The 15,994-nt window shown below is 40.9% G+C and overlaps 2 protein-coding genes across 4 annotated transcripts in view; one reads left to right on the top strand and one right to left on the bottom strand.

The window, feature by feature from the left end:
* The window catches only part of LOC123975654 (serine/threonine-protein kinase mTOR), a 384,954-nt gene that overhangs the window by 59,618 nt on the left and 309,342 nt on the right, over positions 1-15,994 (top strand). The window lies entirely within an intron of this gene.
* The window catches only part of agrn (agrin), a 376,177-nt gene that overhangs the window by 160,903 nt on the left and 199,280 nt on the right, over positions 1-15,994 (bottom strand). For both annotated transcript variants that reach the window (XM_046057305.1, XM_046057306.1), the window contains one exon: positions 2,897-3,121. In XM_046057305.1, coding sequence (XP_045913261.1) covers positions 2,897-3,121 — 225 coding nt within the window. The remainder of the gene's footprint in view (positions 1-2,896; positions 3,122-15,994) is intronic.

The following is a 15,994-nucleotide window of genomic DNA, read 5'->3' as shown; positions in this document are numbered from 1 at the left end:
TCAAGATGAATGCCCGTTCCTGCAGATCGGTTGTAAAGGGGTGGAGCTCCGGTTCCCCCTTTCCTTCGGTGCACAAGCTTTGCTTGAAAGTGCGTTTTTTACCCACCAAACATGCTTCAGCTTCACCAAAATGAACCTCAGTGTCACACTGAGTTAAAGTTCATTTTGTAGCTTTTCTGTCAGAATTAGCCTCCTTTTCTTCATTTAGTCAGTTCGTATTAATATTAATGAGGGGCGTTTCACTGACTATTTATAGGAAACTATGGGCGTTTGGAGGGTCGGACAAGGAGCTCGCTCACGCCACATTTCAAGTTGATTGTGATTTATAAAGGAAACATTGCTTACACGTGTGCGTACGCACGTTTTTTTTAACATTTATGGATTTTGGGTGCACGTACACTTTTAGAGAGGATTCTACACACAGTTTTAAAAATGAGACCCCTGAGCTGGAGGATCCTCCTGTGACACAAATCCACTGTATGGGAGCATTAATTATGATTTCCAAGTTAGTTACATCAAAAATGGACAACAATTAGTGTCAAACTGTATGCCAACCATGATTAACTGAAGTCGAGTATGTTTGTGTAAACACTGTCATGTATGAGAGCATCAGGCAAATGTGTCGATTAGCGGAACATGACAAAAATTGACTGGAAGTCGTTTTCCCCACTGCGTTCAGGCAGCCTCACACAGCAGGTTCGGACCATACCAAAGTAACAACATATGCTATAGAATGTCTATTGCTGCCAATATGCGAACACACTCGGTCACAGAGAATACAGTATTTAAACATATGGTCAAAGTGATTGAGCCCTGCTACAATGTGCCTCAATGTGTGCATTTTAGTCATTCTGTTGTGCCTGCCCTAAGTAACACAAATTTCAGTGATGCTCCATGTATTACTGACATTTGTGTTTTTTTCTGATTGACAATATGCCAACATTTGCATGCCTTAACTCTTACAGTAAGAATTATGCCCAGTGAGCCACTGAATATACGGTATGTTGACTGGTACATACTGAACCCCTATCCATCACTGTTGCTTCACAGATTTTATCAGTGGCCCAGCAGTTGAGAGCAGTTCAGAGTGGGACCTTGGATTTGGAGGCAAGACAAGGAAATGGATGAGGAGACGGTCGGTTTGAATTGCTCCCTGGCACCTCCCTCCATCCAGGGGAGCATCGGTCTGGCACACTCGGCCATATCAGTCCGTGATCATAATGGAATTGGTTTGTGTGGGGCGTGGGTGTTACTCCTTGAAACAGGAGCCCAGGCTTTATCCTATTCGCTATGCTTTCAGCATGTGGGAAGACAAAGGATTTATGTAGCACCATGACATATCAAATCACTGCCAAGCTGCCGGCGAGTCATTCAAAACACACCAAGGATGAAACACCCAATCATAAGGAAAGGAGTAGAAAGCAAGACAAAGTGCATGAGAAAAAGAAAATATGGAAAATGGTTTCCAAACACCTCTGGCAGAAATACAAAGAGTGACAATGCAGAGACATAAAAAGGGACAGAGCACTTTGGCTGCTGAGGGCTGGGAGGCGGAGTGACCATGGCCAGCTTTGGCCAGGCCTCAGATTGTTTTCTATCAGCACAATGCAAAGGCTTTCAGAGACTAACAACCAAGGAAACAGGGGTTTTATTGTAATGCATGCAGTGTCTCTGCAAAACGCAGCGCCTCACCCGCCAGCCAGACCATTATCTGAGAGAAAGACCATTACCTCCCATTAACTGAGAAGAACTGCTTCCAGGATCCATGCTTTCCTCTAGCTGAGCAAGTGGTAATTACAAAAAGAATGGTCTGTTTGCTGCAAAAACTAGCAGTGCAGATAAATCAACTGCATTTGTCTGGCTTGGGCTAGCAACTTGAAATAGCCAAGGCTTTAGATGAAATGGCTGTAGGAAGATTTAGAGGACCATCAGAGACGACTGGTATGAGAGCACCCCCCCCCCCCCCCCCCCCCCCCCCCCGGGCAACTCAGGTCACTCTGGCCAACTCAGGCTGGATTTATATGACCAACCTTCCACTGGTGGACCTGCACATCCATCTCCTGTTGCCCACCACCCTGCTCTGTCTCTCAAAGGCTAAAGCTGCTAAGAGACAGAGTTTGTGTTTGCTGTTCTTTTCCTCCACCTAGCTCGCCACAAAAAAGTTGAGTGCCTTGGGAGAACAACCATCGCCTGATGCTAACAACGATGAGCAAAAAAGCTGGCCCTGACGAAACGACAGCTTTGAAGACCTACTTCCGAGCTGGAAAAACATTAGCGCTGCAGGAGTACCTTTGTGAAGCAAAGAGAATTAGCAAAGGCGCACTGTAAATAAGTGGGGTGTGTAAAGGAGAAACAACAAAAGCAAGAGGTAGTAAATAGAGTGAAGAGAAGAATAGAGAGGAAAGGAGCAGATAATGTAGAGTAGAAAGAAAGGTAGAGTATTTTCTATTAGCTACGCTGTAATTCTGTGGGACACACTGCACTGTGCATTTACAGATGTTTCTGCTGGTTTCTCTTAAAGCTAATAAGCCTGTTTCTTCCATGCTAGCATTTCAGTGGCATGCTGCAACATAACACCGCCCCCTGGCGATAAGATTGCCAATTGATGATTTCAAGTAGCCATGATTAGATGATATGAAAACAGAGAAGCTCACCCAAGCCTAGAGCTCTAGCGGTGAGCAGAGGTAGAGCTTTTTGACAGTTTTGAGTCATTTATCTAGCAAATATGCCAAAAATGGATTCCCCTTGCTTATATGATTATAAATGTAACATTTTCAAATAATTTGAAGATGGCATCTTCGGCGGTGAGAAATTGTGATAGTGGACAATAAATAGACTACATAAACTGATCCATGATAGAAAATAATCCTAAAGAAAACATGAGGAGAGAGCTTACCGCAGTGCCCTTGATATTGCACTCGTATGTTCTTTTGAATCTTGCAGGCGCTCTGATGGAGCTCACACTCGTTGCGGTAGTCCTTTCCATCACTGCCGCACACTGTCTGCTTGGGTTTGCCCTCGCAGCCGAGGGGGCACATGCATTTAGCCGACAAGCCATCTGAAGACTGGACACAGGTGCTTCCATAACTGCAGGCCACCTCATTGCAGGGGTCCTTCAGAGCTGCAGGCAGGGACGGACATGAAAACAAGGTTTAGTCAAAAGCAGGGGGTTCTTCCATTGAAGAATATACCTGTCAACCAGCTGTACTCCAGGACACTCACTGCTGCTTCAGTGGATCATGGATGACAGGCCACCTTATTTAGGTAGCTGCTGGTGCACTTTTAGAAGCTCAGCGCCGTTATTCTGGGTTTGAAGAACTACTTGACACCCCTGGGTAAGGGCCCACGGCCACAGCGGTCTACTCATGCAAACAAGTTGCGTTTCATTTCACAGCGCAGCACAAATTGATTTAGGAACTCTGAATTCATAACACATTCTCTATTGCTATGCTTGAGCATGCTTTAATCGCCACAGCTGAAAAGCGACCCTCTGAATATTTACCTTTCTATAACTGAGACCAAAAAGGGAGGAGGGAAAAAAGGAGAGAGGTATTCCCCCCCTGAGGACTTTGTTTCCACCCTAATTAAACAGCATGCCACTTGTCGCTGAGTGACTCATTCCGATGATAGGAGACGGTGCAACTTTTAATTTCGCCTGTCTTTGCCACTGATGGGTGCTTTTCTTGGGTTTCATATGCTCGACAAAAGGCAGCCATCAGATTACAATCGCTTTCATCTTGCTGTATGATACATATTTATGACTGTCATGGACAAACATGCTCTCCCCTGAGAGAGAAGCCGAGCATAGGCAACCCTCTCATTTCCTAAGCCTGCCACTTTAGAATAAATATTTACCCATGTCTGATATTATCCCCTCTTTTGTTGCAACCAACACAAATGTGCATATATTGAATCTCAGATTCTGTCACCGCTCGTCTTGAAGAAAAGACAATAAAGGAATGTGTTTCAGGTTTGTCTTTTTTTAAAAGATAGAATGGCACTGCCTTGTTAATAAGAGAGAGAGATGTGTGCAGAGATATATTATGAATGTGTAAGGAGACAAGAGTGCTACAAGGAGTGCTCTTGATCAAAGGATATCCTCCCACCTCGCTTTCCTCATCTTCATGACACATTTTCCCCCCTTTCTCTTTCTGCTCTCTCCTGTCAAGTCCTTTTGAGGTTTGGTGCGTTGGACTCGTTAACGAACACTTTTCCCCCCCATTTTATATTTGTGCAGCAGGAATTTTGAAACAGACTCTAGACCAAATTTATGACAAAGACACCTCAAAGGTAACTTCAAAATAAAGTACTAAATTACAGCTCTAACTAAGGGAGACTGATGAATATGACTTAACTGAAATCATAAGTCATTGTGAGCAATCGATGGTGGCTTAATGGCAGCCAATGTGAACTAGACAGCGATTGTGACACTTGGCCTCTAATTTCTGTCATCATATGAACAATGAGACACTGATGACCTGTGGGAAACAGCGCTGTAGTAATGACCTTGTTTTTTCTGCCAGAGCAGGTAAAAGGCCATGTTCAATCATAGCAGCATCAATTACAAACAAGCTAAACCCACTATACAATTTGACCTTATAACATAGTTTGGGCTCTTGTAAAGTGGCATACAATACTAGTAGAAATAATCTTCAAAGAAGTTCTGTTTTGATGCACTTTCTGTTGGAAATGGGAGGAGGAGATATGTTGTTCTGACAAGAAGAAGCAACTTGTCATAGCGCTTACAGTTTTCGTAAAATGGTGGTTGTTAAGGCGGAGGTGGCAGTTACAGCGACTGAGGAAGATGAGGGAGAAGATCCTCCTCTCCTGCAGAGAGGTCCCCTGTTTGCTTCGTGACAGTAAACAGCACCCTTGCGCTTCTTGATCTCATTAAAAAATAGCCCGGGCTTTCTCCCTCTCTTTTCCTGCAAGCGAAGCTGGCGTGTTGACAGGCAAAGAGGGGTGGTTGTGATAGTAAGGGGTACGAGAGCTAGGTAGAAAAGAAGGGGGAGGTGGGGGCTCTTGATTTGAATGCTAACGGGGGCCGTTTTGGATATGAAGCACTGCCTCGATGGGGCGTTAGTGCAGATAAGCCTCTCTTCTCAGACTCAGACAAGCAGGCAAATTGCCTGGGTGAATGTGATCGGTGTAACAAGTGAAAAAAAAAAAGAGAGAGAAAAAAAACACACTCACCACAGCAAACTTTAGGGAGTTCTCGCTTATATTTTCTCATAATTATCATGTGAAAGGTGGCAAAAAAAGAAGAGAAAGCGGGGAACTGAAAAAGTCAGCAGAGCTGGCTTTGCTAAATTAGAATGATCCTCACTGCCAATTAGATCAGTCTCCCTCGCTGGAGTAATGCACAGCAAGGTTTAGACTGCAAGGATAATGAGAAAAAAAGGCAGATAAGGATACAGATAGACATTTAGATAAGACACAAAGTGACACTGAAGCAACGGCATTCCAGCACAAACAGAGAGAGAGGACATCTCTAGCTTGTGGTGAAGGAAGGAGAAGACAACCCAAAGTTGGCATAATGGGGCCCAATTAACAGAAATTCCTTCATATATGTATTTACATGTAAGGAGACTAAATGTTGTTTTATTTACATTTAAGATACAGAATTTTTAAAATATATCTATTTTAAAAGCACTTTGGGCTCATTCCTGTCAGTCCATCACAGCTGGACCTGGATTTGATTGGCTCTTTTTACCGAACAATGGCTCCAGCTCTTCTGATCAGAGGCATGGAGTATTTGAATTAATACACCTCGTGGAATATCTACACTCATTTGAATCAATGGGCCGGCACTGTCTGCCAGTCAGGAACGTATTGTGACTGGTCTACCCCCGTGTCTTAGTGTGAACTCGTGTGATGTGGCGATTCCTGGATACACACCATCACACATCAAGAGTAACACACAGACATCTCTGCAAGTTGGGCTTTAATGTGGGGTAAATCCAGATGTAAAGTGGCAGAGATGCTCACAAGTCTTTGACCTAGAGTCCAAGTCAAGTCTCAAGTCTCTCGTGGTTATAATGAATGTTGTATCACCTGCTGCGTTCAAACCAGGCTGCTTATTAAACTGCATAGCTATGAGGGATTCTCTAACTGTAACCTGTTTTTCACTTATAGAGCACAACCGTGCAATGTGCACTGCAATTAATGACAGCTTATTAATGACTGTAAGTCAACACATCCCCCAGACTCTTAAACCAGTGTCTCATTAATGAAATCAACACTTTTCAGGGCAGAAACTACCTTTCAGTCAATAAGTAGAGGCTGCAATCACTTTCTGGCAAGTGAAATATTGCATTTTATGGGCTTTACTGGCCATTTAAAGGTATTTTAACAGGTAAAAAGGACTGGATTGGTTGGTACACAGCCAGTTAAATAATGTAGAGTCATAAGGATAATTGCAAAAGAGATCATGTCTTTATTTTATATTTAACTCAGCAGTAAGTCATGTTAATTTTAGGCTATCGTCTGTTTTCCAAATATAAACAAGGATGTTAGACATACGCCTACCAAACACATAGGCTAATCCATCGGCAACAACAAGCTCCTTTTATTGATATCATGTCATGCCTGATTATGCTATAAACTGAATTGTGATTATTCCATTACAAGAAACGGTAAAGTTTCACAAAGACATACCTTTGCTATTACCATGGACATAAAGTGATGTTTATTTGCACGTTATGTCTGTTTGACCCACATGCAGCTGTAGTTGTAAAGAGACTAGGCGATACGACCTTAACATACTGTGCGCGCTCACGTGGACGGCAATCAGTTTTCGGTGGACCATCACTTTTTGGCATAAACCTGTGTTTGTTGTCCTCTGTCACGTATGGCCGCGCACAGCAGATATGTAGTTGTGTTACATAGGCAAGTCATAGGTAACGTAGGGAGGGGAATAACAGCAAGCTCATCAGACACACCTCAAGGGTCAAGGGTGAAGTGTTTTGAGGACGAGTCTCAAGTCAAGTCTGAAGTCACTGGACTGTGGCCCATCGTCCTGGAATGAACTTCAGTCTAAGCTTAAGATTGGCGTGCCAATTTCCTTAGCTGCTTTTAAAAAAAGAATATCAGACACTCTGACGGACATATGCACTTGTTTTTAAGTAACGATAGGTAGATCTCTACATTTAGTCTTTCTAATTTCATTTGTTTTACATATTTAAACTCATTGCATTTTTGTCTTTGTAAATATATTCTAAACTTTGTGTAAATTTGTATTGTATTTTAAGTTATGTAATGTATTGTTTTTCAACTCATGGTTGAAAAATTGTGTTTTACTTGTGTTATACAGGATTCCCTTGTAAAAGAGACTGTGTCTCAATGGGACTTTTCCTGTTTAAATAAAGGTTTATATATATATATATATATATATATATATATATACTGTGGGTGCGACGTAAATGTGACTCCAGTCCGAGTCTCAAACTTCACTCCCCATCTCTGCAAAGTGGGACAGAAAATTAATTCTGTGATGTCTAATGCCTTTACAGTTAAGAACTACATGACACTTGACACATAAGTAGTCAAATTCACGTAAATTTAAATGTAAACACATCCACAAACACATAACCTACAAAGTTGTGGAAAACTAATTTTGTGCCAACAACGATGAATCTCTCCATTTTCCCTGTCGGTTTTTTATTTATGCATAAAAATGCAATATTTAAATTAAGACATACCTTCTCAATAAAACAAAAATTATTTGCATATTGGAATATATTTGAAAACTGCACTTCCAGCTGTAAAGTTGGGTGCAGCGCTGCTGGAGTGATACTGCTGGTGCTGTATAGCAGTTTCCTTATGCGAGGTATCCTATAGAGTATTAGGTTGACATCAGACTCATGAAAATTACAGAACCTTCAGCACAATACTGAAGAGCAGGTCATGGGGGGTGATGTCTCCCTGAAAAGTGGGGCAGAGGGGTTTTGGAGGATGGGGGATTACAGTGATCCTCTCCCCTCTCATCTCTCCCCCTGGCAGCCAGCAGCCAGCTAGGCAGGTGGGGAGCTCTGCTGCTCTCTGATCCTCTGTTTTGTGCTGCAGTTTATTAATGCTTCATTAGGGACAGGGAGTTGTCTGTGCCATGCTGGTTTAGCCTGATGCCCTGCCGCCACGGCGTCAGCGGATGCCCAGATGTGTGTACATATGTGGAGATTGTGTGTGTTCATATATGCCAGTGCACATTTACAGGCAGTCATAGAGTTCAGATAAGTCCGCAAGTGAGTGTGTGATATGTATGTATGTGTATTTAAGTGTGCATGTGTGTGTGTGTGTGTGTGTGTGTGTGTGTGGTGCTTCCTGTTGTGCTGGTAGTGATAAGGGTGGGAGCAGGGGGTTGGAGCTAATCAAATGCAATGATGCGGCGTGGGGATACTTGGCAGTGTGTGTTCTAATCAAGAGACCCCCCATATCATCACCATGAGAATAAGAAAGAGAAAAGAAGAGAGAAAAGAGAGAATGTGACAAAGAGAGGAAAACGGTAATGAGGGGATTGAGTTCAAATGTCTTTGAGAAATACTGCAAGAGAGCATTGCATACAAAGAGAAGACATTTGCAATAAAACATTCACATGTATGCGGTAAAGAAATTGTCAGACATTGTGGGAAATACGGGTTTGCTTATTTGCTTTCTGTCCAAGAGTGAGGCATTTAGACAGAGCCAAGCTACCTGTTTCCGCCTTCTTCCAGTTTTTATGCTAACCTAGTCTTAACACGTCCCAACTCCAGTTCCATACTTGCACTATTTAATATCCTTATATGAACAAAGTGTCAAATCACTACAAGAAATGTGAAAGGAGTTGCTTGTACTGATGTGCCCATGGCCTGCAGTTCCCCTCAGCCCCATAGTGTTTTTGCATCTTTTGCTCAGTGTTTTGGCTTATCGGCCCCCAACTTTACTTGGGTTCTGTTTCAGCTTACTCATCAAACTAATTTACCTAATTTCAAGCAGCTTTTTTCAGTGAAAAGGCAAACAAACTGCATGCTGCCCAGGATCAAACAGACAAAGTTAGCAACTAGCTGGTGAAGCAGGTGAAATGGGGAAGTTAGCACCTAAAGAACATTATTTTCCAGGAGTTGGTGGAGGCCAAAACAGAGATAAAACAAGAGTGAATATAGGACGTATAATCATGGAGAAACATGACTCCAAATGAATGCTAATGTTGCACTGTGTCTGTTGGATTTGTAAATAGGCAACAGTTCGCCACAACAATTTTATAAGGCCATAAATGTTAAACATATGTGATGCTCAGCTTAAGAGTTGTGCTCCACAGAGGCTATAAAAACAGAATTATTTCAGACATTCTGAACTATTCCTTTAAAGCACACTTCTACAACATAGCACATTTTGCTAGTCTTTAAAATTAATTAATTCGACCAAGGTAGAATATGAAAACTTTGCAGTGTCCAAAATCACTCCCTATTTGCCATCTAAAGAGACTTGATTGACATGTGATACCAAGCATGTGAAAAGCAGGACGTCCACAATAATGAGAACCAATAAATAAATAAATAAAAAGTTGGTAGAAAAACTAGAAAAGTGCTACATAAATGCAGTCCATTTACCATTTAAACAAAGGAGGGGACATGCAAGCAAGGAAAGGCTTAAAGTTGAGAAGTAGAGAGGTGGTATGAAGTGAAGTGTGTGGAAGTGAGATAAGAGGAAAGGGTCAAAATGGGAGCAAGAAAAAGGCAGTATGGAATGGCCGGAAAATAAACAAGATTAACAGACAAGATCAATACAGACCAACATCCAAGAACCAAATATAAATGAGAATGTGCAGCCAGACAACCAAACCAAGTGATGAGGAGCAGGAGGCAGGGACTGAGGGAAGGCCAAAGGATTAACAGTCTTACACACCTCTCCAACATTCTGTCAGTGCACATTCACACACACACTCTCCCTTCACTGTGAGGGCCAACGGCTGGAAGATGATTTTCTGTGTTTGATGTAGTTCTTCAAAGAGCTCCACTGAATTGCAGCTGTTGCTCTCTTTTACACGCGTTGCTGTTTTACCCTTGAGAGTAGAAAATGAACCACAAAAAGCCCTAATCATACTCCAGTCTGTTGGTCACATTCACCCCAAAGTAGCAGTGTGTGAGTGTATGTTGGATAGTGTTTATCTGGACAGATTTTAACCCAAATGTATCTAAAGCTTGAAAGATGCAGTAAAGCACAGGTGGGGTGCTGACTATGACTACATAGGGCCCATTTATTCTGCTGAGGGACAGAAAGAAGGCAGAATGGGATTAAATCGTCTGGATGTGGCATTTATGACAAACACAGACAGATATGTACAGGTCTTTGAAAGGCCAGTGCACAATTTCACAAAAAAAAAAATTCTTCAGCTAGACCTCAGACACTTTATTTGAATGAAACCACATGGAGCCTTGAGGCAGTTACACTTGCATACTAAAAAGAACATTGTCGAAACCATCTGAACAACACAAACATAATTTAATAATCGATATGACAACAGCTGATACATTTATACTGTGCATCATTACATACATATGAATTATAGTGGCAGAGATGGGGATATTGTGGTCTCCAGGTGAAAATGTCCGTCCACTTGGTGTATTTAGTAAATATACGTAGGAAATGTCAAAACATACAATGCTATGGCAGCAAAGCAAGCGGAACAAGCTGGTAATAGCATTAAAATATTATCAACTAATAAAGTTGTCTCCACATCCAGCACAGAGACAGCACATACACTCTTCATTTAGAGTCGTGTTTCTGGCCACCCGATGAAGTAAAATCCAATATTTACTCTCGTTTTAGCTCTGTCTTGGTCTACCACTATTCACCAGCTAGTCACTTACATTGTCAGTAACTTAGCACTTTATTTGGACCTAACCAAGATGCTTTTGTGCCTAAACCTAGCAGCGAATGACCACCATGTTGAAATACTGAAGAACTAATCCTGGGACTGACGTATTTAGGTCAGGTGTGAAAGTGCCCCTCAGTGTCTTGCTAAATGACTGTCTGTATGCTTATATATCAGGTGCCAAACCATTCACACAGTGTCACGACTCACTTTATTTCAGACCTGTAATCCATATAAGCAAGCTAAAAGAGATAAAAGATAAGAAGAAAAGACGGACAACACTAGCTGATGGACAGTCTGTTTAACCTCTGGGCCCCCCTGTCACCTTAATGGTGTATGGGAAAAAGTCAGCGTTACCTATTGGAAAACTGTCAGTGCTTGTACCAAGAGTTGTGTCTTTTGGATTAAGGCTGAAAGTAACAAAGAAGATAAATAAAATAAGTCGGGGAGTGCAGTCGGAGATGCTATTAACTGCTTGTTTGTTTACCTCTTTAAGGCCAGGATCACACATAATCAATAATGCATTTATGTTGTTTTAAATTGTTGAGTTCTACACCAGGCACCCCTGGATCAAATGCAGTGAGCTGAATCTCTTTAGACCCACTTAGCAGATTTAGCATTACAGCAAACATTTATACCACAGCTATGGTTCACTGATGTGATGAAATGTTTTCATCACATCCTCACTAAGAGAGACAAACAGGAGAAATTACTTTAGTATGCATAATAGTTAAAAGCTGAATAAATTCAATGTATAACACACGTTTATGCCCGCAAACTGACAACAAACTGAAAACAGAAAGAGAGCATCAGAGAGCAATGCATTCAAAATGTCATTCTGGCTCTAGAAAGAGGTACGGGGACTCATCTGGGCTAATTGGAACATATGCCACAAGATCCCTTTCATTAGCTCCTGATTAACGGAAGCCAGTGGTGGGGAGCCAAAATCAGCACCGATGAGCAGCAAAGCGTTGGCTAATCATACTTTGCCTTTGCCATCTACACTCGCTAATGAGTGATGGGCACTGGGCGCAATATGCTGTTAAGAGCTACTAAAACATCAGCAACAACATAGGTGTTGGTCCTCAACACAAACACATCTGTATGAGGGCATACAGTATCAACACAAACTGCAGGAATGCATAATAAAATCAAAGACATGCACTGATAATTCACTCTGCTTTATCGCTCTTCTTGACAATCCCATGTAAATACATGTATTTAACAGTTCTCTGTTACAAACAGATAAGAGAGGAATTACATCTACAATTCTATATAGAGTGTTAACGCTACAGGATTTAAAAAAATATCAAAATTGCAGCAATATTAGAAGGGACTGTTTCACTATTTGGATGAAAAGCTCACAGCTCGTAATAGCTGGCTATAAATGGTCAGAGGCCACAATGTTTAGGAACCCGTGCGCTACATTATGACTTTTACATTTCAAGTGAAATAAACTGAAACAACACCAGCACCAACTAGGGAAAACAGAAAAAAACAAGAAATTATCTTGTTGTATACAAACGCAGAAATACCACAGTAATCAGTGGTTAGCAACAAAGACTAAGACTTAATTTAAAGAATAAATTCTGGTGGATTATAATTTAATACTTGTGCTGTTTATCAACTTCTACATTTCTCTCTCTCTCTCTCTCTCTCTCTCTCTCTCTCTCTCTCTCTCACACACACAAACACACTTACAATGAGACAAACCCATTAAATCAACGTTCCCATTTCAGCTGTGCAATTCAGGACCCTGTTTAAAATAAAGACAATTTCATTTAAGCTTTTTTGATAAGTCTCTGGAAGAGACTGAATGAACCTGCAGAAGGAACAGAGAGTATTGACATTTATTCAGAGTAAATAGTAGATGAAAATAACTTCATTGAGTCTCTTCCTTTTCTGGCAAGCATTATTATTGCAGGCAGGCGCTGTGTGTGTGTGTGTGTGTGTGTGTGTGTGTGTGTGTGTGTGTGTTTGGGAGTGAGTGCATGTGCCTATTATTCTAATTGTGAAGAAAATTGTTATATCTAACGGTAAGAATTTTAGGGAGAAATGAAGGTACATTTGGCCTGTCCTTACAATCCTCACAAAGTTAGAACGAAGTTAAAGTGTTTAGGGAAAACAGTAAAGTAGCATTCACATTGTTACCAGAGTAAATAAGTCATATGGTCAGCATCACCAGTCAAGTGATTCTGATAAACTATTAAACTGACCTATTCATTCCAATGAGAAACAGCATTTTAATGGGGACTTGGTTGTGAAATTCCACAGGATATTGTGTAATGTAGAGTTACAGGTTTTATAGAATGATAGGAAAGGATTTTAGGAAGAAACATATATTTAAAATTGCCATTTTAGTAGCTCAAATAAAAAAATAATAATATTAAACTTTGAATGTTTTTTTCTGTTTTCCAATGGATCATTTTAAAGTTTCTTGCCCACACATGCTCATAGGATTCAATAGAAGTAAAAAATGCATGTAATTTATAGTTACTGTTCGTAATATGGTTAACATCAGTTACGTGGGAGGCAATTCTATTAATATATATTAATTTTCTGTTGTTTTTGTCAGCAGATCAGAATTAAATACTGCAAAGGAGGACTGAAACATTTAGGAGCAGTCCCAGTGAGCTGTTGAAACGCCTCCAACTCCCAACCAAGGTCACTGACTTCCTAACCCTAACCTAACTGACTAAATAGAATCACGGGCAATGAAGGAAAATTAACAAGCCATTACTCTGTGGTTGCCACTTGTGGCCACCTTTCAGTAGAACTTTCATAAGCTGCGTGCAGGCCAAATTGTCCCAAATCAGATTTTTTTGCTCATATGTGACTCAGATCTGATTTTGTTTCATAACAGCGTGAATGGCCCAAGTCATATAGAATCTGATCTTTTCCAGTTCGGATTTGGGCCACGTTCATATGTCGTCCAAATTAGATACAGGTTGAATTTTTAAAAATGCAACCTCAGTCTGGACAGTCAGATTGGAATTCATGCGACTCTGACATCATTCTAGAGCAACCGTCGTCCTAATTCTGCGCCACGTGCATACTACTACTCTTTGTTGTGAGTTGTACAGCTTACAGTGCCAGAAACTGTAATGAATGCAATTTAAATGATACAAAGTTGTGAACATTTGTCATAAATCAGGAGAACTGTGACCTCATAAGAGGGCAAAGGAAAACAGGAGTCTCACAGGAAAATCGTGAGGGTTAGCAAGTATGAGCTCTGTGGTCTCCATGGTTACTTCAGTATCATAGCGTGCATACATCGTATTATTCTTTTGCGGACGTGGGTCTCTTTCAAAGGGTCACATTTAATTTAAAAAAAATGCGAAGAGTCAATCAAAAGAATCAGATCTAATTAATAAATTGGAATTGAACATTAAGTCCTGCAGTTCCATATGTGGTCCACATAAGATTCCAGTCGGATTGTTTGAAATGCGACCTCAGTCTGGACAGTCAGATTAGAATTCATGTGACTCTGACGCTGCTCTAGAGAGACTGTCATCACAATGCTGTGCTAGCTTGAGCATTGATGAACACACATACTTGACAACCCGCCAATTTTCACAGGAGACTCCCATTTTTCATTGCCCTGTCCTGGTATCTCCCGCAATTCTCTCAATTTCTCGTACTTCTACCTATTTATGACAAATGTTCACCACTGTGTCTCCTTTTCATTGCCTTTATTACAGTTTCTGTCACTCTATGGTGCGTATAAGTGCTACAACTCTCTCTCTCTCTCTCTTTCTCTCTCTCTCTGCTGTTTCCACCTGGACATCCAGCATGCACGAGACACAGAATGCCAGAGTTTCAACAACTCTCATTTGATGGACAACAGCACTGCGTCGAGTCCTGGCACCTACTCTAACGCTAACCCCGCCCTAGCCCTAACCTGAAACCAACCCTAACCAACAGAGGCAACGAGTACTAACCAATCAAAGGTGGAGTTTTGGAAACTCTGGCAGGAAAATCCGTTAAGAAAATAATTTCAACAGTCAATCCAAAAAAAAAATCAGATCTAGGCAATAAATCGAAGTTGAACATTAAGCCATGAAGTTTGAATGTAGCTATAGTCTCATTATTGATTTCTGTTCACAGAAATAATCCTATATGCTTCCTGCAGTAAAAGGGGGTTAAAGCATTAATATTCCAGAGCAAAACTAGACACCAAACCATTGTACATAATCACTCCCTCATTCACTCGCTCACTACTGTACATCCTATTTACAGTAATAGATAGACACTCAGTTTACTCTATAGTAAGGTGTAAATGGAGGCAATCCTCAAGTTCATGAGGTGTAGTTTCGAATGACTGTAGTGACAAAACATTGCATTGTGGGTTAGCACAAAGTAGTCTGGACAAAAAAAAATGCTTACTCACAAGAGAAACATTTGAGATATTTTCTTCTTAAAGGTTCAGTGTGTAAGTTTTAGTGGCATCTAGTGGTGAGCGTTGCGAATTGCACCCCCCTCCCCTATCCAAGAGAGCTGTATAGCTACGGTGCCTGAGACAGGACAAAAGATGTCCTCTGTGAGACAGCAGAGAGTTGCCAGTCAAGAAATCAGGTTTCTTTAGATAGATATATTAAGAAATTATATTTACTTAATTATTAAGTAAAAATATATGTTTTTATAAATTTTATTGTTATTTGTTCATTAACAAACAACAGCCACATCAAGAAATGAAGTGCTACATGATGTCTCATTCTCCTGTAATACAGTATTTTACAACTTGGGAGGGTTGGCTCATCTGGACTAACATACCAAAGTAAATGACATTCACATCTCAGAAACACTATCATATCTAGTGCATTAAGTATGACCACTGAAAGATAACAGGAAAATGTAAGCCTCACTGTTTCTGCACCACAGTCCATTATAAACCACATAATACATGAAGTTTACACAGGCATTGTCAGGGGAGGATCAAGGCTCTTCTCGCTTTGCTTAATTAATTAGATAAACAATCTGCAAATCTTTTTAAAAAAAATACAACAGAAACACAAAGTAGCTTGTGGTAAAACAGTGCAACGTTTTTATTGGGCATTTAGCATGTAAAAGTACAAATTACATAATTGTGTGCACAATGGCGAGGCACTGTAAAAAAAAAAAAAGGGGGGGGGGGGGGGGGGGGGG

This window comes from Micropterus dolomieu, linkage group LG08 (assembly GCF_021292245.1).
Source record: "Micropterus dolomieu isolate WLL.071019.BEF.003 ecotype Adirondacks linkage group LG08, ASM2129224v1, whole genome shotgun sequence".
Classification (NCBI taxonomy): Eukaryota; Metazoa; Chordata; class Actinopteri; order Centrarchiformes; family Centrarchidae; genus Micropterus; species Micropterus dolomieu.
Note: the sequence above shows the minus strand (reverse complement) of the source record. Positions and strands in the feature narration are given on the sequence as shown.